The sequence below is a fragment of the Lampetra fluviatilis genome, chromosome 51 (genome assembly GCF_964198595.1).
Source record: "Lampetra fluviatilis chromosome 51, kcLamFluv1.1, whole genome shotgun sequence".
Lineage (NCBI taxonomy): Eukaryota > Metazoa > Chordata > Hyperoartia > Petromyzontiformes > Petromyzontidae > Lampetra > Lampetra fluviatilis.
In genome coordinates, this window is record NC_136325.1 from 4,219,334 (window position 1) to 4,242,268 (window position 22,935).

The 22,935-nt window shown below is 45.2% G+C and overlaps 1 protein-coding gene across 1 annotated transcript in view; it reads right to left on the reverse strand.

Annotated features, from left to right (window-relative positions):
• The window catches only part of LOC144948874 (sucrase-isomaltase, intestinal-like), a 329,860-nt gene that overhangs the window by 154,870 nt on the left and 152,055 nt on the right, over nt 1-22,935 (reverse strand). Inside the window, exons 9-12 of the mRNA XM_078878575.1 lie at nt 18,229-18,354; nt 16,648-16,779; nt 6,525-6,644; nt 277-390 (exon numbers count right to left, since the gene is read on the reverse strand). Coding sequence (XP_078734701.1) covers nt 277-390; nt 6,525-6,644; nt 16,648-16,779; nt 18,229-18,354 — 492 coding nt within the window. The remainder of the gene's footprint in view (nt 1-276; nt 391-6,524; nt 6,645-16,647; nt 16,780-18,228; nt 18,355-22,935) is intronic.

Consider the following 22,935-nt stretch of genomic DNA (forward strand, 5'->3'; position numbering starts at 1 on the left):
ACTGCATCATCAACAAACACACAAATACGTACACGTAAAGCTCGTCATGCGTCGCTGTGGAGAATTATGGTTCAAATAGCATGAGCAGATCTCTGTGTCTGCACTTACGCCTCCCATTCGCACAGTTGGCTACGTACGGTGCAAAAGAAGTTCAACATACATGCATATAAATGCAAATATTGTTACGTCTATTGGCCTCCGTATTGGCTTTCCAGATGTATTGAGGTGTGTATACGCGCGCATGTGTGTGTGTGTGAGAAGGTATGAGAAACTCACAATCCAGAAGCCGTCGTAGGGCACTTCGTTATAAAACTGCTCACATTGCTCCACCCACCACTGCACGCAGATGGGGTTGGTGTAGTCTGGGAAGACAGTCACTCCTGGCCACACCTGGTAAGACAGCACCATCGACAGCAGCAGCAGCAGCAGTATTAGCATCCGCATCGTTGTCATCATCATCATAACCACGATCCACCACCATAACCCTTAGTAGCAACAGCGGCAGCAGCAGCAGCAGAATAGTAATTACCATTATCATTGTAATATTGTCAGCAATGATCTGACGGTCACTGCATCGCCCACTTTCAGATGCGCTTATGTGGCCGTCTGGAATGCTCTTCTTTGCGATATTAGGAAACCACTGAAGGAGCTATGCACTTTTAAATCTAGATTGAAAACTAATTTATTTAGATCAGATTTTTGTGTTTCGTTTTTTGCCCTTCCCCTGCACCTCGGATTTGCATAGTTGACTACGTACGGTGTGCAAGAAGTCCAACATACGAACATCTATCGACTGCTGGATGAAGGCCTCCCCAAGCAATTATCGTCTCTCATGGTTTTCAGAATGCAAAAATCCATTCAACTCCTACACATCACGTCACTCCACGTCGTTCCATCTCCTCGGTGGACGTTCTCCTGGGCACGTTCCCTCCTTTGGCTACCAATCCATCTTTAGTCTTGACTAATGCCCATCATTTTTACTTGTTTAGTGATTATTTTTGTTGTTGCGATTTGCTAACCTTTCCTATACGTTGTACTCGTATCGTGTTTTTGTATTGTTTGAATTTTTTTGTAACTTTCTGCGGCGTCCCTCCTGGACATCTGTGGAAAAAAAGCGTCATAGCTCATCGGATTCCTCCGGTATTAAACGAAGATTCCGATTCTGATAATCCCTTCTGGCAATGCATCTCACCCTAGCCCGCTCACTTTTCTAAACAGAAAATGATCCACGTGCTCCTCTCTCTGCCAATGAATTTCCAAGAACGGATCTCTCTCCACGCTTATTTGCAGACTCTTCAGCTTTTGTTTCATGTTCAATGTCACAGCGTCCACGTTTCTAATCCACTTGCTGTGGCAAGTAGTATGCACCGAATAAACCTTACTCTTTAGGCAGATTGGAACGTTGCATTTAATGATTAAGGTTTTCCAAAAGCACTCCAAACTTGCTCCAGTCCACCACTTCATTTCATCATTCTAATACCGGCCCAACTTTAATAACCACCATACATTTTCCGTTCATGCCCCTCCAAACAGCAAACGTGTTGTACGCGATTTATGCTTCGCTCATATTCATGCTGAGTCCCCACTTTTGTAGCGATCTCTTTTCGCGTGACTTTATTAAGTTCTCGAATCGTTTACCGTGGTTTATTTCCATTGGTTGGTCAGAATAGTCTCCAAGGGTCAACGTTACTTCGGTGAAACGGTATTAATTCGTCACCTTTTGACAGCACCGATTGCAATTCGAAGCGACGAGCTGAAATACAACTTTAGATCATGTAAAAAAAATCCAACGATGCCGGGAGCTATGTGGATATCTGAATTGCGAGGCCACGAGAAATGGCAATGGCTTTAGGAGGGCCTTCATTTTTTACTCATACTTGTAAAACATTTGCATTACAAAACCTTTCACCCTGCAAAGTTTATTGCGTGTAGCAAATCACGAGCGGATAGAATCACACCCGGTATTCGCCACAGTGATGATGGACGGACACCCAGGGTGTGTGAAGAGCCATTGACCTGCATGGAAAAAAAGCCTCCCCGACTGATGTCCTTGTACCGGTGAATGGGGCCTCATCAGGGTTACAATTATCGTCATGGTTACACGACAGACCTCCCAACTGGTTCGACAAAAACGTACTCAAGAAAATTTAGAAAAAGTTAAAGTAAGCATAAGAACAAGGCCACTTTCACCGATATTCTGAGGGTACTTGTCAAATAAAATCTAGAAGATGCACGGAATCCTGTGCAATGTTATATATCTGAGAACACTTGAAGGAAATTTTGCTTAAACATTGTGAAGGGATTTTTTGTATGAAAGTCTGGCTTAAACGAAAATGGAAAAAGCTGCCCACTGACCATCATTATTGAGGTTATTATTAAACATGCCATTCAGCACTCGCAACGGGTTGTCCTTGAAAGTATTTTTAAAAATAAATGTTCGCCCTCCCCGTTGACTTTAACAGGCCCAGTGACGTAGTGGTGCTACTTCAATTCGCGTTTTTTGTTTCCTTGAACACGTGTGCAAGCTGCGACGATCAGCCACTCGCGTGATTGCCCTGCATATTTGTTCCAGGTGAAGAAGAGTGGCATGCTTCAAAGGCATTCAATAACAAAGTTAGCAATAACTTGTTATTGCATAGAGTACTCTTCGGCCGATAAACACCTCAATGAATTAGTCTCCACTGATGGCTAAAGCAGCAACGCTTGGTGGGGGCGATTTGATTTCAAATGTGCCACGCCCACAGGTTGCAAGCCCAGTGAAAACCACTTTGCAGATGAGGTCAGATGTGGGGACAGGTGTGACGTAATTGGCACGATGAAGCACGCCTGTGATCTCAGGGCTTTGGAGACCCAGCGATCATGAATCGTGTAGATTTGTGTAGCTTCTCAACCAGCGGTTCTTAACATTCACTGTGGCGTTGCACCCCTTTTAGTTCCCAATCGTAAAAACAAGGAAAATGTTCATAAATACGTGAGATAAGTCGTTGTACCAACGTGCTCGTGCTTAATTTGTGTTTCGATGACTTCCCTTGTAAATAAAAATCTGCCATGTCCCGCACCCCCAGAAAGGGCATCTCGCACCCCCAGCCGATGCGTGCACTCCCGATTAAGCGCCACTGTTCTAACCCTTTGGTGGATTGCAAAGTGGCCAGGACATGGGTTTATTTGGACAGGTTGGCAACGATCCTTCTCTGTGTTGAACTTTTGGAGAGCCATCTCTTTTTGTGCGTGTGAGGTTTTCACCGCTGTACTCCGGACTGGTCCAATTTACAAACTCTAAAACTTGGAAGGAAATTCACTGAGTTCTTTGAGAGTAGTAGTAGGTTTTTACCCTTTAAACTGGTACAAAACTGACACCTTTATACAAGGCATCATGTTTGCAATAACCGCAACACAAGCAGTCAAAATGCAAACAAAAAGAAACAACTCTGATAATGGTAATGATATGCACTGTCCTTGAAGTTGATTGGTCCACACCCGAGACAGCTTTCCTTAGAGCCTAGTCTCCATTGGTGTTGGACCAGAAAGGCTTGTGTTGCGGTTATTGCAAACATGATGCCTTGTATAAAGGTGTCAGTTTTGTACCAGTTGGTAAAGGAGATCTCATAGTGTAAATTCTTTGAGAGTGTTGAGGTTTAGCGAGGCTTTGTATATGACCCACGTGGCATGGAAAAGCACTCATCCAGAAGTACACATAAGTGCACATTATTATTACTGTATTATTTTACTCCACTAACTTTAAAATTACCACCCTGTCATGTTCCATCTTTCTCCTCAATGGCTTATGTTTGTGATTTACGAATCGTCAACCATATGTATGCAGATTTAATAGCAATCAAAATAGATATAATTTCAGTAATAAAAGTAATTTTCAGATGAAGAGGAAACTGTTGCAGATGTCAAATTAGAATAAGTAAACTCTGCTCCTTTGCATTATTATTAACAAAAAAGAGAAATATTCTGGACCAGATGGCAAACCTGTGAAGGCCATCCTAAAAAAGTGGTACTAATTGTAAGAACTGAATTAGTGAACCTATTTACGAAACGTTTACTCATAAAATAAATACCACAATGACATAAATATGCCCCCAGCATCTTCTGGGTGATGAAACTGATTTGGAGAATTAAGGACTCATGAGCCCCTGATCCTACGTGTTTTCCCAAAAAAAAAAATATTGTAAACACGGTAATAGGATATTTTTTAGCCCACCTAACCACATGAGCAAACTAGGCGTTCCGATTGACTGCATGAATTTCCACTCTGTCAAGTGCCTTTTCATAGTTGATAAATGTTACAGACAATGATGTTTGATATTCACTTGTCTTTTCCCAGGATCTGATCGACAGTGTGCATCTAAAGCAACATACCAAGGTGCCGAAAAATGAACTATTTTATAATTGCAATGGAACAAGAGCTGAAGGGAGAGAGCATGAGGAAGTGTGGCGAGGTTAAATTTACCGTCCCTCCGATTAGCACCATTGGCTACATACGGTGGAGAAAGAAGTTCAACATACATACAGGCCATGCACAGCTAACCCGAATCTACACTATATACCAGTGGTCCTTATTAACCTGGGGTGCACGCTGCACCCTCCGGGGGTGCGAGATGACCTTTCTGGGGGTGCGAGTCATGGCCAGATTTTTTAGAAGGTAAATAATCGAAAACACAAATGAGGCACGGGCACGTCAGTACAACTACTTTGTTTCATCAAACCGATGTATTTATTTACATAATCTCTTTACGAATGAGATCCAAAGGGGTGCAAGGCTGCAGTAAACGTTATGATCCACTGCTTCATAGGGTTATAATAATGCATGTAAAATGTACGTGCGAATTGTGGCTGAAAATGTATTTTTCCTTTTCAAGAATAAGAAGCAGAAGCCCATCCTGTTCCCTTATACTGCTCATACCCTTGGCCAGCGTTATCACACGTCATTGCAATGGTCCCCTGCACATTGCAATGAAGCATAACAACACACAATGCAGACTGATGAGTCAAGAACACAGGAACCAAATTGCATCCGGCGTCATTGTTAAAATGTTGCAGGACATATTGCACTCAAAGCGTCACATGGCAGAAGACCCACTCTGGAGATTTCCCTTGTGTGCACATATCATCAGCTACAACCCCTACATGGTTGCCTCTCATCGGCCACTATACTGCTGTGCTCAAACGACATTGAGGTCATGCATTCGGACCCAAAGAGACCAATTCAAAACAACCGCCAAATCGTTGAGCAAGGGGGGGTCTTCTCCTGGGCTGAGCTCCGCCGAGTCACAAGGTCTGGAGACGGTGCCGACAATATTATCGTGACCTCTGGGATGCCACGTTAACGAGTGTCCGCGACAGCTCCGTATCTCAAGGAGGGTCTCCCTTATCACTTGTCAAATTAAGGTGCCTATCGACCGTGAAGCAATCGCGGTAAAGGTCAGCCTCGCACCACGGCGCTTTCATGCCACGGCAGGCAGTGGGGCCTCTCTCGTTATATACGGTGGATTCCGACTTCACTCTTCCATGCCAGCCACATCTGTTCCTAGAGAGAGAGAGGAGATACGTGGTTTGATGGACCATGAGGCGGTTGCCTCCAAGGGGCAAGCAGGCCCGGGAGCTTCACTAAATATCTGCGTTGGGTTCGAGTGTTCTTCTCCCTCCTCCATCACGCTGGACACTCCTTGTTGCATACCGCATGAAGGGACATGTACAAAATAACGAAAAACTTTAAACGTACTACTATTTTTATTTGACCAGGTAAGGTCCATTCAGCTATACAACTCCTTTTCTGAAGCGACCTGGCCACAAATTATAGTTCAGTGAAGTGGCTTAACACGTGGAAATGTATGGCAACCAAATACTTGAGACGCATGTAACTAAATGTGGTGGGGAAAAACAGAGGACCTGGAGAAAAATCCACACGAACACGGGGAGAAGATGAACACTCCAAATATACAATGGATGTCAGGGTTGGGATCGAACCCACGACTTCCTGTCTAACAAGCTAGATAGTTAACATCTCGCCACCGTGGCACCCAATCGACTGTTGGATGAGGGCACTCCCAAAGCGTGTTGGGCCATGAGGAATATTTGACCATATTTCACCATGTGGGTTGGTGAATGGGGTGGGGAGTTCAGAGCAACAATGGATTTTTCTGTGCTGCCCTCTACTGCCCACAACGCCTACTCCACCTGTCTCTCACGCATGGTGGTCATCCATTAACTGGCCCCCTGCCATAGAAATGGCAAATTTCCACCACTCACTCAGGACCACGAACGGAGACGACCACCAACAAGACGTCCGTTTCTTGAGCAAGGAGACCCGTGGCGTTTTTTTTCTCACACTCCGTCCCCTTTTTCCCCGATTGCATTCCGACTCGCTCGGTTGGCGCGGAGTCAGGAGATGATCGGGGCCAGCTATCTCTGCGCCGGTGCCCGACTCGCACGTGCGTGCGCATAAGGGAGGCACGCGCGTGCGTGCCCGCGTGTGCGTGGAGTCGCTGCGTCCCAGCCACCCTCGGCTCGCTCACCTCCCCCACCAGGGGTGTGCTGCCATCGGACTCGTTGACCCAGGCGCCGCGCTGCGTGCCCGTCACGTACGGGATGTACTCGCTGCCGTTTCGCCGGGGGGTGGTGCCGATTGCTGGATCCTGGGTGAAAGTTAAAGAGGGCGAGAGATTGTTAGCAGCGAGACGGCGACCTTGTCTTATTGTTGCGCTTGCTTTACCGTGAAATAGCATTTTACCGAGTCTCCAAGGCTCTTTTAAATAAGGAGGGCCCATGGGTTGTTGTTTTTTTTTTCAATGAAACGCACGAACGGATAGCCTCATAGAGGACAAAAGACACGTTCTTTAAGCGAACACGTGTTACAGAAAAGTTGAAAGAGTACGCTGGTGTGATGTATGTAGCGTATGTATGTTTAACTTCTTTCGCATCGTATATAGCCAACCGCACTAATCGGAGGTGCAAGGGAAGGACGGCAAACTCAACACAAAAAAGCAGTTGTAAAGAAACGAGTTTTCAATCTAGATTGAAATGAGAATACGGGGAATGTCCTACAAGCAAGGATTACTGCGGAGGAAAGTGGCGTATGCGTGACATCCACGAAGAGGGTCACAGTCGGAGAAATGACAAGGATGTACGAGAACGTGAAAGGGAGAGGAGAAGAAGAATGAAATGGATCAGCTGCTGTGACAATCTGATCAGTTGGATGGGACTCAGTTGCATGAGAGACAATGAAAATTGCAAAAGATTGAAAGGATCTGTCACATCCATCAGTCATGGCAGATCGACGTCAAGGCTGGTATGACGCACATCATGGCCAGCATCACACCTCGCCGTCTTTACACACCGCATTAGGTTGAGTGAATCCAGAGGAGACTTTGGGAAGGTTCTGGTTATTATTAAAAAAACCATAATAATAATACCAGCTATTGTCATTTGTTTACCGAAGGAACATAGTTCGTCGTAATCTTGGTTCTTTCGGTAAAGTCACATAGAAGGGAAATAATAAAATATACAAATAAAACATGTACTGTCACTTGGGTGGATGTCTCAATCATATCAATGCTGAATATTCGCCTGTGTAAATAAAGTACATCGATCAAATCCGCCAGTTTAGTAGGTCTCCTCTTGAAGAGTGATATAATCATTTTAAATGGGGCTTTCACTTGACGAGATCAATTGATGAAAGCAATCGGCGAGTCGCGGCGGATCGTTAGCAAGTTCATGCAAACAGACACAAGAGAGAGAGAGAGAGAGCGAGTGCACTGACACCGATTTCCACGGCTAGTGATCGGAATCCCGAAGAAATAAACTTGGAATTGATTTCACGCCCAGTTTTCGGCCGAGGATAGTGGCATCACCCGCAAAACCCGACAAACCGATGCGAGGCTACTCTGCACTCTGTGGCTCATAAAGCGTGAAATGAAACGACGGACGATATGCGCCCACGTAACCCACGACTCCAAAATCCCGTGACGTCCCCTGCTCAGGATGCTCATCCATTGCTCCTGTGCTCATCCGTCATGGCTTTCGCTTATGAAGATGATGGGTTTAAACAGCGCAGTTCTATTCTCCTAACAATCAACCCCACCCCTACGCAGGGCTGGGTGAAAGCAGGACCTTTTGGGTCCCTAGCGTGGGAGCTTTGACTTAAAGGGGACCCCAAAATAATATAAAGTGCTTCATAGAATATTATTTTATTTTCTACCTACGTGACTTTACCGAAAGAACCAAAAAAGTATGGATTCCTGCATTCACAAACGCTTCAAATCTATATTGCTTCATAATGGTTGAACTGCAATTATGCAGCACTAAGATGTATCCATGAGTGTCATTTGATAAATATAATGAAAGCCAAAAGCATCGCTTTTTTACTTTCCACAATAATAATCTTTTTTTCATTATAATACGGATTTTGTGTTTATATATTCTATTTAATATCTAGTACTGAAATAACCAAGGAAAATCATAATCGAGTGGTTGGCATTGGGTATTGGCAGTGGTAAAGGTCCCCAACCGAAACATATAACAGCATCGTGGCGTCCCCCCCCGCCCACATCAAACCTAATCTGGCCCTGCCTCTACTCCCTCACTGCATGGTTGAGCACGCCTGCAGTGTTACGCTGTGAACATAGGGTCCTGCAAAGGTCAGGCTATGTTGTGATACACCCCCCCCCCAACCAGCGGGATTGTAAGGTGGCCTGGATTTGGCAGTCAACTAAATGTCTCTCTTACCAAGCTGTGTGGACATTTGCGTGCCAAATGCCTTGCAGTCACAGGTAACTTCACTTTCCCCGTCTACGCCAGTTGTTTTGCTCACTACATACAAAAATAAACTGGCCAAACATCTTCCCAAAGCACGGTTCTCTTTAAAAAGAGGCTTGAGACTCAGTGAGGATTTTCTCGATAAATACATTATATATCAATATTTTTGTAAACAATCTTATTCAGGTTTAAAAGTTATATTTTCATCTGTGTTGTACAAGGCAGTAATTTCCCAAGCAGCATAGGCAGCTAGTGTGCTTTTTGCACAGCAATGAACATACCAGGGTTTTGAAGAGGGCATATAGAGGCAGATTCAAATTTAGCATTGTAAAATTAGTAAATGCTTAGGTTTAGCCAATTGCTATGCAGTACCTAGTAAATGCTTAGGTTTAGCCAATTGCTATGCAGTACCTAATTTGATTAACAGGCGACACGATCACTGGAATTAAGGTAAAAATACTACTCGCCAATTAAGCTTGTTAACGGCACCATTTTTGAATAATTGTACTGCCACGTTAGTGCGTATGAAGTTTGAGATGATTGGCAGCTGGATTTACTGTGTACACCGAAGCTGTTGCTTATGCACTTCCCGGTACATCGGTGAGATGAGTTCACAGGGCTTAATTTCAGACTCTTATGTTTTCCGGAACGCTCTTGGGTGACGTGAGGTCACATGTGTGACATTATTTAACGTCACATACATTGGTGCGCCCCTTTGTTGAAGACAACGAAGGAGGTGTAATCACAGCGGTACACTCTGTATGGAACATTTCAGTGTACAATAATGGTCATCGTCTTTACGTCAACATCAGCCACGCAAAGAAGGACGAGGAGAAGAAGAAGAAAGCATCCGTCAATGACTGGTAGCGGGTAGATCTCTTCACAATTCTGGCAAAAGCGCCCGGTGATGCCAGATGTAATTGCCAGCGAAACGTCACGGTATTCAAATTGTAAATGTCGTGGATTTATTCTCCCACACACTGGTGGGCTCGAAGTAATAACTAATTGGTGACGTTTTGTTTACGTGATAAAACCCTATCGGTTGGCTGTGTCGGTTGGTGGCGGGTTCACGACGCATTTTTATTGACGCGATCACGACGCATTTTTATTGACGCGATCAACACATAACCTTTATTGTGAATATTGGTCGCGAAAGCCGAGATGTCAAACATTCATCGATAACACTGTGGCCTGAAAACCGAAAAACGGAAGAGGCGACGTTTCGGGCAACAACCCTTCAAAGCACGTTAAGATAGCTTAGCTGAGGGACGAGAACGTTAAATGCAAGCGCTGTCATTAAAGACATCGAGTAAGCCTAAGCACTATTCACCAACACATACACCACATGGACGATATGAAGTGAGACGGACGTGGCGTGCCAAAGTAATTCCAGGAACTGTGCTGCGGACTGTTGCTGCTGAAATTAATCATCGGGAGGAGTGCGAGTGAATGTGAATTCGTGCTTAAATGCACCGATGACGAAAAAAATAAAAATAAACTGTAACTTTCCAGGCCAGCGTTCACCTGTCTTTCTTTTTTTGATGACTGGCTCGCATTTTTAATTATTAGACAAACACATGCCGGACGTGAATTTGGTCGACTCGGTTCAGCCAAGGAGGTGATTGATTTTTCAGAGAAGGCCTCTGGTCTCATCAGAAGCATTCGGCGGGTAACATTCATTAATTTCCAGCCAGGCAATTGCCCAGCAGTTGCTGCTCCACTCTTTACGTTTCCCACCGAATGAAAATCAAACCAATAAACCTGCACGAGCGTGTCCGCGTGCGCAACTGAGAAGCGTGAGGCGAAGTACACAGGCCAACGCAGATTGGGGTCACAAGTGCCAACACGCTTGCTAAACCCAGCAGCTTGGCAGCAAAAACCCGGCGGTGGTACAAACCAATTTCTTAACTTCATCGGTTTGCTTTGCCCCAATTCCCCCCCCCCCCCCCACTTCCACACAACACGAAATAAAGGTGAAGGGAGATGAAGATTTGGCATATTTCCACGGGGACACACCAAAGTCTCGGGTAGGTACATTTGTCCACCGGGGACCTTGAAAACGTCTTATCCCAGGAACGTTCAGCTTTCACACATCCAGAGAAGCCATCTCACGGTAGAGCTGCTGCAAATCGAATAAGGGGCAGCAAGCTGATGGTGGGGTCTGGTTTCCTGAAATTGGCCAAGTGCCCTCTGAGTTCATGATTTAGGATGCAGAAAGATTGGGGGCATGCAAAGGACGGTAAGTATACCACCAGCAACGTCGACTTCACCACCCTGTCTTCATTTTTACGGGAGTATACAGTAAATACCTCGTCAATGCCTACGATTTGACAATTTACCATCACGTGGGGCTGATTTAATGCAAGAATGTATTCTTTTGGTTTCAAAATTTTAACCCTCCTTTCCCCGATTCGTCTCATATGTTCGAGTCTGTTTTTATCGCCCTTAATCATTCCATTAGCCTAAAGGTGAATTATGTATATTTGCATATTACATGGGTATTTTAGATTCACAATTAGATGCACAAATTTTGGGCATGGTAATGTATTTACATACGTTAATGGTTGTAGAAGTGTGATTTTTAACCGGTTCTCGGTTTTTAATCTGAAGCCTTATACGTGTCCTACATATGAGTGTGCCTGCATGTATTTATTTATTCAACACACGTGTGTTCTATATATACATGTCAACAAATATTACACAATACATGTGTCCAATGCATGGGTCAGCATATATGTAGGTGAGTATATGTATATAGACAAACAAATGCATTTATTCTATGTGTGTGATCATGTATGTCGATCTTCTTCCGCACCGTACGTAGCCAACCGTGCTAATAGAAGGTGCGGGGGAATATCTATGTACAAGACGTTGTGGTGAAATATGGTGAAACAACTGCCGTGACTGACGCGGCATTGAGAGGCCTTCATCCACCAGTGGGTTGTCAAAGGACTGCATCTTATTCATATACATAGGAATGCGCTTAAAGGCATAATTGATCATTCACGAACCATTGCACTGCAATTGTCCTGCATGGCTACATGTGGAGGATATATGTGTCTCTGTGTATCCCTTGTACGCGTGACTTTTTATATTTTGTTCTAGCACATGAGTGGGGAGGGTGAGGTGTCGCAGTAGTTCGCGCGCGGCGCGACGCATCTGACAGCCTAAGTTCGATTCAGGGCCGAGGAAGACGCGAGGTTGAACTTATCGTTGTAACTCTCTGACCCCGTGCCCCTAGTTGACATCTGTAAAATGAGAGCTTCGTAACTCATCGGATTTCTCATGCGGTCTAAATAAAGATTCGAGATAAAGATTATGGATTCAGTTTTACTAAATAGTCCAAAAGATAGGGTGAGTCTCGATTTTTGGAGCACGATTTTCGAGTACACGTTTTATTTGAACTCGAATATCTTTACGTGACCCCTCCCTCACAGACAAACGCACGCACAGACAGACAGAGTTTAATGCATTAACGGTTATAACCTCGGTTAGAGTTTCAAATTCCCATCAAATTACCTTTTTATGTGCATGGGTTCCTATTTGTAAAGTGTTTTGAATATGTAATTACATTGTCACGCTCTATAAATCCAATTGTATTGCACTGTAATTGCAATTATGGTTTCGAGCCATCGGTGGAAATGCCATATTGCTCTGATGAGGAATATCTACTCTTAATACTTCCACCCACCAAGTGTTGAAACTTCCCCAGATAGTGATGATTTTACCCACACCAGAGGATGATAATGATGATTGGTTGTGATGATGATGGTGATGATGAAGACGATGATGATGACGACAATAATTGGGTGTACTGGTCATGTTCATGAACATTTTCCTGACTCCAGAGCAATGTATGGCTATGACAGTATGAAGCATTCACGATTAAAATGACACACTATAGCAGGAGGTACGAAGGTGATAAACACGATTTTTTTTTATGAGACACAGTTGTTGTAAAGATGGAAATGAATTGCCGACGATGACGATGATGAGGATGGGTTATAGTGATCATGATAAAGATGATAAATGAATGAACTCTGATGTGCCCTTAAGTACTACGTCAACGTGAGCCGGTATTTCATTCAGAACTGGGATTACAATCTCTCAACCAGCAGCGCCACATGTTGTACGACAATCTGTCACCGGAGTAAACACTTAAAGACGCCGCGGAGAAAACACGACGGCAGTAGCGCTGCGAGCCGCCTCTGAAAGTGGGGAACGCTTGCCCAAGGTGAGGAAAAAAAGATGGAAAAAGTTCTAGATTTGAAGTTTTCGTGACTGCAAGGATTCATATTCTTGGGTTTTTTCGGTAAAGTCACGTAGGTAAAAAAATAAACTTAATACTAATAAAAGTAAAATAAAATAAAAATACTGCAAGCGTGCTGTGACGGTTCCATCTGAAGACGGAAGCTTGTGTTGCCTCCGAAACGTCGTGATTTTTATTTTTATTTCATTTTATTTATATTTTATTTTACTTTTATTAAGTTTAATTTCTTTATTTTTACCTACGTGACTTTACCGAAAAAAACAAAGAATATGGAAAAAGTTGCTCTTTACGATTCGGACCGGGACCAAACACAGGCTTATCTTCGTTGAGACACTCTGAATGCATGGCCAGAAGATGGTGCTTATGTTTTGCACGAGTTTCCACCAGGTTCTCCGGTTTACCTTCCATAGTAAAGAGAACACGAACAAACGTCACGTAAATTGTCGTGGTCAAATATCCAAATGTGGAAGTATTACCTGCAAACTAGTCTTTAGGATTACACAGATCAACGTTGTGCCTTACTGCGTAAAACATGGCAGGACCCTCCAGAAAAAAAACATACTTGAGACTCAGGGAGGCTTTCTTGGTGAAAGCCGCGTGATAATAATGACAATAATAGCTCAACGACAGAGATGAAAGGCACAGGCACAAGCTACCACCATCACAGAGCGTCAGATGTTGTCGCACGTTCTTAACCTGGGGTGCATCCGTGCTTTGGAAGTTGCGAGTGCCCTACTCGCGAATAGTTCCTGGTGGTTATTGGGAAGATCACTCACCGCCACATCATCACAGATAACTGGGGTTCAACTGCACGTTCATTATATGAACTGCACTCTCATTATATTAAATCTACTCAAATGCTGGCCACTGACTCACAACTGGTGACTTACTGTCTGTGCGCCACTGTGTGTTCAAAGGTTCCATCATTAGCAATACATCTGCATTCACATCCTGTGGAGGCGACCGCGGAACTCCAAAATACACGTGGTGTTTTTCCCCCCCACCAAAGTGTTGTGAGCGCCTCTTAGCCAAGGTGTTGTGCGCGTGTCCGAACACCCACCGCCACCCATCCACAGAGACTGCGTTCCTCCTGCTGTAAGCGGTGAATGCCGCTGGTGCAGTTTTCTGCTTGGAGGCTGCAAAATTACCTCACAATCTGTTGCGAGCCGATAAAACCCCTCAGTGGGAAAAGAACTTGTACAAAAGAACACCAAGCCGAAGCTGCTTTTGATGTAGCAAATTACTATTTCCTCTGGAGAGAAATGTATTTAAACATGTCCGGAGTTTCGTTCTACTTTTAAATGTAATCCTCTTTTCAGAAGGATTTAACCAATGTCACGGAAGCATGTCTTGCGAAAATAAATGCAATATTTTGTTATTTAATATGTATTTATAAGCTTGCCAATAATTTCCCCTTTAATTGATTTACATTCGAATGTTACATCAGTGTCAAAAGCAATATGGTGGTATTGACATTCAACTGGAAATAAGAAATCGATCGTGCAATCATCGTAAATGTATCGGAAGTACGAATACTCTAAAATATCTGCTGCTGGGATGGTGTTCTAAATGACGACGTTGGGAGCCCGTCGGGGACGATTGTGTGAATAATCAGCCAGAGTGTAGATATTACTGGTAGGAACCTCCTGGTTACACCAGCCCACAGGAGGTTATTGTGTCCGTCCGTCCTTCGTGCATCCAAAAATGGGAGGGGTGAGGCTGGGTGGAGAGGGGAGGGTGGGGAGGGGCTGAGTGGGGAGGGTGGGGAGGGCTGGGTGGGGAGGGGAGGGTGGGGAGGGGCTGAGTGGGGAGGGTGGGGAGGGGAGGGTGGGGAGGGGAGGGGTGGGGCTAGGTGGGAAGGGGCTAGTCACCCCGTGGTGCCCTTATAAAACTCAACGTTTAACCTACTCACGCCGGCTTGTGCCCGCCCTCACAGTCGGCCATATTTGCGGAATACACCACGCCGCCGTTGACCCTGGCCATTGACCGAACAACCCGACGTTCCTACCAGCTCCCTCCGCAGGAATGTGTTACGTGGACTGGTGGTGCCGCTGAACCCCGAGAGATGGTGACAGTTTGAGGATACTCAGTTTCTTCAGCTTCCCACTCCCAGCCCCGCTCACTTCCCCTCCCTACTCCGGCATTTTGTTGTGCATGTGTCTTAGCATGCAACACTCCCTGGCTCCTCCCCCCCTCTCTTGCCTATATAGCCTCTTGTTACATCAGCTCTTTTGCACACTTCAGCAATTGTTTCTTGCTGTGGTTGTCCCACCTGATGGCGGACGCTTGTGTTGCGCCCGAAACGTCGTGATTTATTTCATTTTATTTTTTATACCTACGTGACTTTACTGAAAGAACCAAGGAGTATGGATCCCTGCAGTCACGAAACTTCAAATCTAGTTTGAGAATACTGACACTTGACCCCACTAGCACGTAACCTGCTGATCGACTAACTGTGGTGATCCCATTTACACTGCCGGTTGGACAGATTAACACGTAGGCTTTCGCGACCAATATTATCCATAATAAAGGTTTTTTTCTGGTTAGATATAATCCATTGTCATCTATATGATGACATTAACCCGCCTCTGATTGGCTCAGAATGATGACATCACCATTATTAGTTTGTCTAAGACTGAAACAGGAAGACTTCTTCACAATCCTGGCAAATCGCCTGATGAAGCTGCTTGTTATGATCGCACTCAAATTATAAATGTTGTAAGTTTACTCGCCAACACACCGGTGTGCTGAAAAAAGTAACTAATTGTCGTAAAACCGCCACCACCCGACACAGCCAATTAGTGAGGTTTGTGACGTGAACAAAACCTGCCAATTCGTCAGTACAGCACGCCGGTGTGTTGGGAGACTAAGCCCACAACATTTACAAATTGTGAGTTTACTCTCCAACACACCGGTGTGCTGTATTAGTAACGTACTCATAACAAATTGGGACGTTTTATTTACGTGACAAACCTGACTCATTGGCCGTGTCGGGTGGTGGTGGGTTCACGACACAATTATATTTATGGCAATTTCTCACGTTAACATCACTAGCGCCCGCCCACTTCTTTATGACCCTTGCGCTACACCCATTTCAAACCTTTTAAAACAGCCTGCCTCAGCAGCAGACCATGCTTTCCCACCTGATGAAGGACGCTTGTGTTGCGCCCGTCGTGATTTATTTTATTTTCTACCTACGTGACTTTATCGAAAGAACCAAAGAGTATGGATTCCTGCAGTCACGAAAGCTTCAAGTCAAGATTGAACTATTTTTTATTTATTTTACCAGGTAAGGCCCACTGAGCTGTAGAGTTCTTTTTATCTTAAGCAAATGCCCACAAATAATAGCTCAACCAAGTCGTTTATCACGTGGAAATTTCTATCAGCCAAATACTCCAAACGCGTGATGTTCATTTTAAATGTGGAGGGGAAAAAACGGAGGTATCGGAGAAAAATCCAAAGAGACTACGAGGAGAAAGACACGCACACTCCAAATACACAGCCGGGCGTTAGGGTGTGGATCGAACCCACGACGTCCTGCATACCAGGCGAGAGAGTTAACATCTCGCCACCACGGGACCGAACGCTGCCCTGCCCATGCCAAATGCTCTCACCAGGATGATGACGTAGCGCTGGTTGTGGTCGTGTAAGTCCTTCACAAATGCGGGAAGGTCGGCCCACTTGCCCATGTCATACGTGAAGTCCTTGCGGTCCTCCATCGAGTCGATGTCTGTGTACTGCACGTCCTGCGAGGGTGTGGGACGGCAGTCAAAGCAGCTGGGACATTGGGTGGCATGGAAATTCATGGCAATTAATAGGCAAAAAAAACTACAACTATATTTTTATTTGACCAGGTAAGGCCCACACAGAAGCGACCTGGCCACAAATGATATCTCAACGAGGTGGCCAAATACTCTAAACACGTGTTTCTTGGGATTGAACTCACGACCTCCTGCAGCTCAGGCCAGGCAGTTAACATCTTGCCACTGTGACAATCAAAAAACATTCAATCGTGGCGATGTAGCAGATATGTAGTAAATGTATAACAGTTGATCGGCAGGTCACGTGTGGTGGGGTAAATCCGCTTCTGCTTCCCGATGTGACTTCGGGGATCCAATTAAGTTGCTCATAAAATATAGCACGATATGCATGTCAATCAGAAACTTCATTTTTTAAAATTTAATGATCAATTTATTTGCTTGTTATCTAGCCAAAACACGTTCAAATAAAACACACCTTTTACCATGAGGACCTGCATGAAATGGGCAAAAGCAAAATGCATCGTAATTCTAGGTTTGCGATATATATAAAACCCAGCTGTCTGGTGATTTTTGTTGCCAGGATGATTTTTTTTAACATGTCATTCCATATGTGTTTATAGTATCGAAATAAAATATTTATGCTGATAATCCATACATTCAAGGTGTAGATTTTAAAAAAAATTTGGCTCTAAATTATGTACACTGTAATAGGACAGCTGGGAAATTGCACGGCTGTTTGCCTGAGACATTCGCCAATGTCAGGCCTCGCAGTGACCAGTCTGCTCACAATGCCTTGCAGTTGCAATGCCAGCTAGCGTTGTCATCCTCAGATTTAAAAGTATGTCCACCGCGCCATCTCATTTCCCGTTGCCAAAAAATGCTTTTTAGGAAATGCGTGCCAGAGACTGGTGCCAAAAATGGTCCCACTTTCCCCAGAACATCCCGCTGGATGGTTAGGCGTTCTTGCTTGTTGGCGCTCTGCGCAGAGGATTAAGCGAAGCCACAATGCGTGAAAGTGTTTAATTTTAAGCAAGAAAGGCACTGCACGAGCTGCAAGGGGAATTCTGAGTAGCGCCCATGCTAATAACTGCTCATAATCTCAACGAATATCAGAGGGGGGGGGGGGAATATGTGCCTGAGTGGGCGTGCGGCTATGCTTGCGCAGCGGAAATTATGACGTTCATCTCATGCAAATGCAATCTGGAGTGTGGAGAGCGCGGACTGCCGGTGCTGCCGCGTGGTTGGTGGGTGAATGCACGCACGCGTATTTCCGCGGCGTTTGCAGGCATCTCGTACGCACGGCATTCCGCGTGCACGTGTCAGAGAGAGAGAGAGTGCGTACGAGCGTGTGTGCGCGCGTGCACGGTGCGTGACCGTAGGCGCATATGTGCCCCGCGCATCGGCTGAGCGGGCGACCGAGCAGGCATCTCGTACGTATGGCATCCCGGTGGCTCTGTTCCGCTCCACGGTTTCCTGCACGTCCTGCAGGCTGGTGTAGCCCCAGCGGCTCAGCTGGAATCCCAGTGCCCAGTAAGCTGGCATCATTGGCCTGCCAATCAGCTGTGCACGTGCACACGCGCGCACACACGAGGAAAGGCGGGCACACACATGAGACAAAGGGCAACAATCACGCATGCAGCCTTTTAATCAGACTGTTGGGGCAAGTGCGGTTAGCGAGCGCCTTTTAAGGTCGGCACTGCGCAAGAGGTGCTAGCCAGGATTTGGATTGTTTTTTACTGGATTCATAACGCAGTGCACTAATTGCTGGACCACCACTTCCTATAATTCACGCCATCGGCGACTGTTCACTACTAAATTATGGCACGTGTGCCAAACGAGGTTGCACTTGAGGTCACGTGAAATGTCGAAGGATCACGAGTAGAAGACCACGGTGGAGACCCACGTGTTATGGGTTGACTGAGATACTCAGATGAATGGCAGGTTAACCACCTGGGCTTTTTTACTGTGCCACAGTTGGTCCACTACTAAAACAAGAGACAAAGACCCCCCCCCCGTATATTCTCAACAGACTTTGAGGCAAGTGCTGTTTGCGAGCACCAATGAAGGCCGGCACGGCACACGAGGGGGTGGGTGGCCGACACCACCCCCGATCGCCTTTATCTCCCTAGCGGTGATGTTTACACACCACACTATGTACTTATTTGAGGCTGAGTCGACCTAGGGGAGGCCCAGGACTGCACACACACACATAAAATATCCACACACGCACCACGCACAAACATCCACCCCCAAATCTGGCTAGTTATTACGATGATAACCTTCAGACAAACAATTACAGTTTGCAAGGTTAACCCTCTTGTTTAGTTTTAAGTTTTTTGAGGATGTTGTTTCTGGCTGACAGACAACCAGTGATATATAAAATCGATTCCCTCTGAGCGGTATTATTCTCCACAAATCCTTTTATCTGTGGAATTGTTTTGCATTCTCGCTCACCACTTGTAAAATAAAATAAAGAAATAAAAACATCCACAAGCGGAGGTTTTTCTTCTTCACCTTCCAGTTCTAATGAAGGTTTTGTACGATCAAGATAACTGCGACTAAATATAACCTTTCTCAAGGTTAAGCAGTTTTAGCCTGGACAGTGTTTTTGAACGGATCACTGCCAACCGAGGGGAGCATAGCCCACAATGCCCTCCACAGCCCACAATGCCTGGAGCATTGTCCAGGGCAGCACGGCAAAATCCATTGCTGTTCTGCAGCCCCCCCCACCACCTCCCACCTACACTAACCCACACTGACAGGGTGGTGAGGTTTGATCGAATATCGCTCACGGCCCTGCAAGGCACGTGGAGGTCCTTACTTGCTTGTTGTTGTAACTAACTGTATGTATATTCTTGGTTCTTTCGGTAAAGTCACGTTGCAGGGAAATAATAAAATAATGCTAATTATTTTTTCACGTGTATTATTTTATTATTTCCCTTCTACGTGACTTTACCGAAAGAACCAAGACTATGAATCCCGGCAATTACGACAGCTTTAAATCGAAATTTAACTGTATGTATGTTGAACTTATTTCGACATCTGTGAAAGAGCTTCATAGCTCATCGGATTTCTTCAGGATAAATACAGATTCTGATTCATTCAGCAGAGGACTGGCAAAATGGATTGTAGACATATGTACGTGAGTAAGATGCGGTTTTTTTTTGTCAGAGCCTCCAGAAGAAAGCGTGTTGTGACTGCCAGCCAGCTCATATACGGTCTCGATGTAGCATAGCCTCACAATTACCTGCGATCAATGCCGTTCTCTAAGTGGGTTTGCATTGCCCCGGATTAATAAGCGGTTGTCCGTCCGTCGATATTGACGGACGTGACGATGTTTTTCTTTTTTTTGAGAAGCGTTGACACCTTTTCCCCTGCCAATTGACATTATTGGCTCGAGCCCCCAATAATAAAAAAAAAACTCCAAACGGTGATTGTCACATTGCTATATTTTTCGAAAGCATTTTACGAATAGATTGTTCCGCGAGGTACGCGAGCAAAATGCTGCGCGTGGTTCAGCATAGCGCGCGGCTTTGTGTGCTTGTGGAGAGAAAACCTGTACATGCAATAGGATAGTACTCATAGGTCTGAACAGATGGATTCAAGAATGAATTTGTTGTGCTGCCATCTCCTGGCCATCGATAAGCAAACCACCCAGAATGTGTCCAATCTTATCGTGTCTCCATCCCCCCAATTACAGCGTCATTCTAATCTGCCCGAGCAGGGCGACTCAATTGACGTGCTTAGATAAGGTGATCCTGTGCATGAATTCGATGTAAATTAAGGCTGTCAGGCAGAGCTCGCAGCCTCGAACAGGGCACATCGTTGGAAGGGATGACGACCGGCGATCAAGACTCTTCTTCCTTTCTTCCGCTGTCCATCACGAACGACGGTGACTGCGGAGGACAGCTCGCCGCAGCAATTTCCCTGCGCGCCGGTGGGATGAGGGGCACCAGCCCCTTGGCCTGGAAGCATCGGCCACACCGTGGGCGCGAGTTGCTGCTCATCTGATGGATGGGATTTGTGTTGTTGCTGCTGCTTCTGGTGTTGATGTTGATAGGTTGTTGTTATTTTTTTTCTCCCCTTTTTTCTTCAACCCACTTGACCGAGTCGGCCACAGCAGCCACTTCTGCGCTGCTTTACCGTTGGCTCTGAAATTTCCTCCCGGGAGTCCCACATTGAGTTTTGGCTCTCTTGGGTTAGCTTTTCGAGGCGTCTTTGTAGCGCAGTTTTTGGCCTCTTTGAGTTCACCGTAAAGAAGGAGCTTAGGAAGCCGATGGTCCGCCGTTCGACTTACGTGCCATGACCATCTCGACTGAGAGGAGGTAACTATTGCCTCTGCACTGGGAACTCCAGCTCCAGGGATCAAGAATAATGCCAGAGTGGCAGCAACGGGTCCGAGAGCAAGGCCGCTGGGGAGAGATGGAGTGATGAAATCAGCCCATGTGTAGGTGCTAGGTAGATTCCGGGATTGTGAGAGACGGCAATGGCTTGGGGAAATCTTCATCCAGCAGTGGGTTGGAGATAAAAACATCTCATCTCATTGTGAAAGTGGCCTTTGTGATGAATAGGAAGGAAACTTTGGGAAACTCATTATCTTAAAAAAATGTCATTAATTATCTCATCACCATTGCTATCATCAACACCAGCATCATCATGAATTGTGTAAATAACAATGCCATCATCAATTACACAATCAACAACACATTTGTCACCATGGTGTCTGTGACCATCCTTGTAATCATTACAATGTAAATAACACGAAAGTCGATTTCACCATGGGCATCCTCACGATGGAAATGTATCCAGCATCTTGTCATAGAAACGCGCCTTCAAATGCCACGTGGCATGCACACAATACATTTCAAATTGCATCGTGAATAATGCTGCTCAAGAGATAAATGTTTCCCGCTTGGATATGAAGGTCAACAGAGAAGACTGATTGCAGGCTTACCACTTATATAATCTAGATCTTAGAATACAGAAAAAAAAACAGCAGAGTTAAGATTGTGCCAATGCCTGATAAACATCCTTAAAGACGAGTGAAACAAACGAGCATCAAATCCCCCGGACTGAAATGCCCATCGAAGCTGGTATTCACTCAACAGGGACAAAGGCCCCATGAGCCACATCAATAGCCGTGCACGAGGCGCTGCAGACAACGCAAGCACAAGAGGTGGCATTGACTGCAAAAGCCACGACGATGCCCACTTTTTACCTATCCATGTCCTGCGGAATACACCGTAGGGAGTTTTGTTGTTAAACAGTTGTTATGTTATACTGTGTTCCAAAACTTAGCTCTATAACTCTCAAAAAAGGGGCGGGTGGGGGGTATGTTCACATTTACTTGCAAGTCGTCTTACCTGCCCAGCAGGGGCAAACTAACCAGCAGAGGAAATCTTTCACATTTGCAAGGAGAGTCTCTTCCCTCGGACTGCCATTTTTCTCATCGCCGTTATCGTGGCGACGTTTGCACGGCGCTCCGTAATAGATCCACGGACTAACAACAACAACTCAAAAAAACTAAAAGTTATTTTTTTCTTCTTTCAAAGAGCCGAGTCGTCGACTGATTTGGGCCATCGCATTCATCTTGTTGACGAATATGGTCTTTTATTCCCTCTTTCTCTGCCTTTCTTTCCATGCCAGTGATTTACAAATGCGTTTTATGAGAATACATTTGAGCATTTCCACCCCTCCCCCATAACTTACCAGCCACCGGCTACAATTTTACGTAGCAACAATGGCAAAAAAAACCCATACACATAAAGCGCTCTTTCGGAAATGCTTTAAAAAGTTCTAGTTTAGCAAAGTAAACAAATCATTTTTAATTCACACAGAATTACAAGGGTCCTTTTTGTGGGGGGGGGGGGGGGGGAAACATGTAGAAACTACCACCCTCCCTCGCCTCCACCCTTTGTTAACGTTTCCACGAGCACTCCAGCGCCGCACAATAACTAAGGATGAAATGTAATTGAAAACTATAAATCGTTTGATGAGCCAGAGTGGTGGATGCAGTGCGGGCCCAAGCTCCTCCACTTCTTGTCTCATCGCTTGTCCCAAATGGAGCTTTGCAACAGGAACATTTGCAACTCGACGAGCGGCAGCACGGTTGTAAATATTACTTTGCAGCGAGATAGCAAG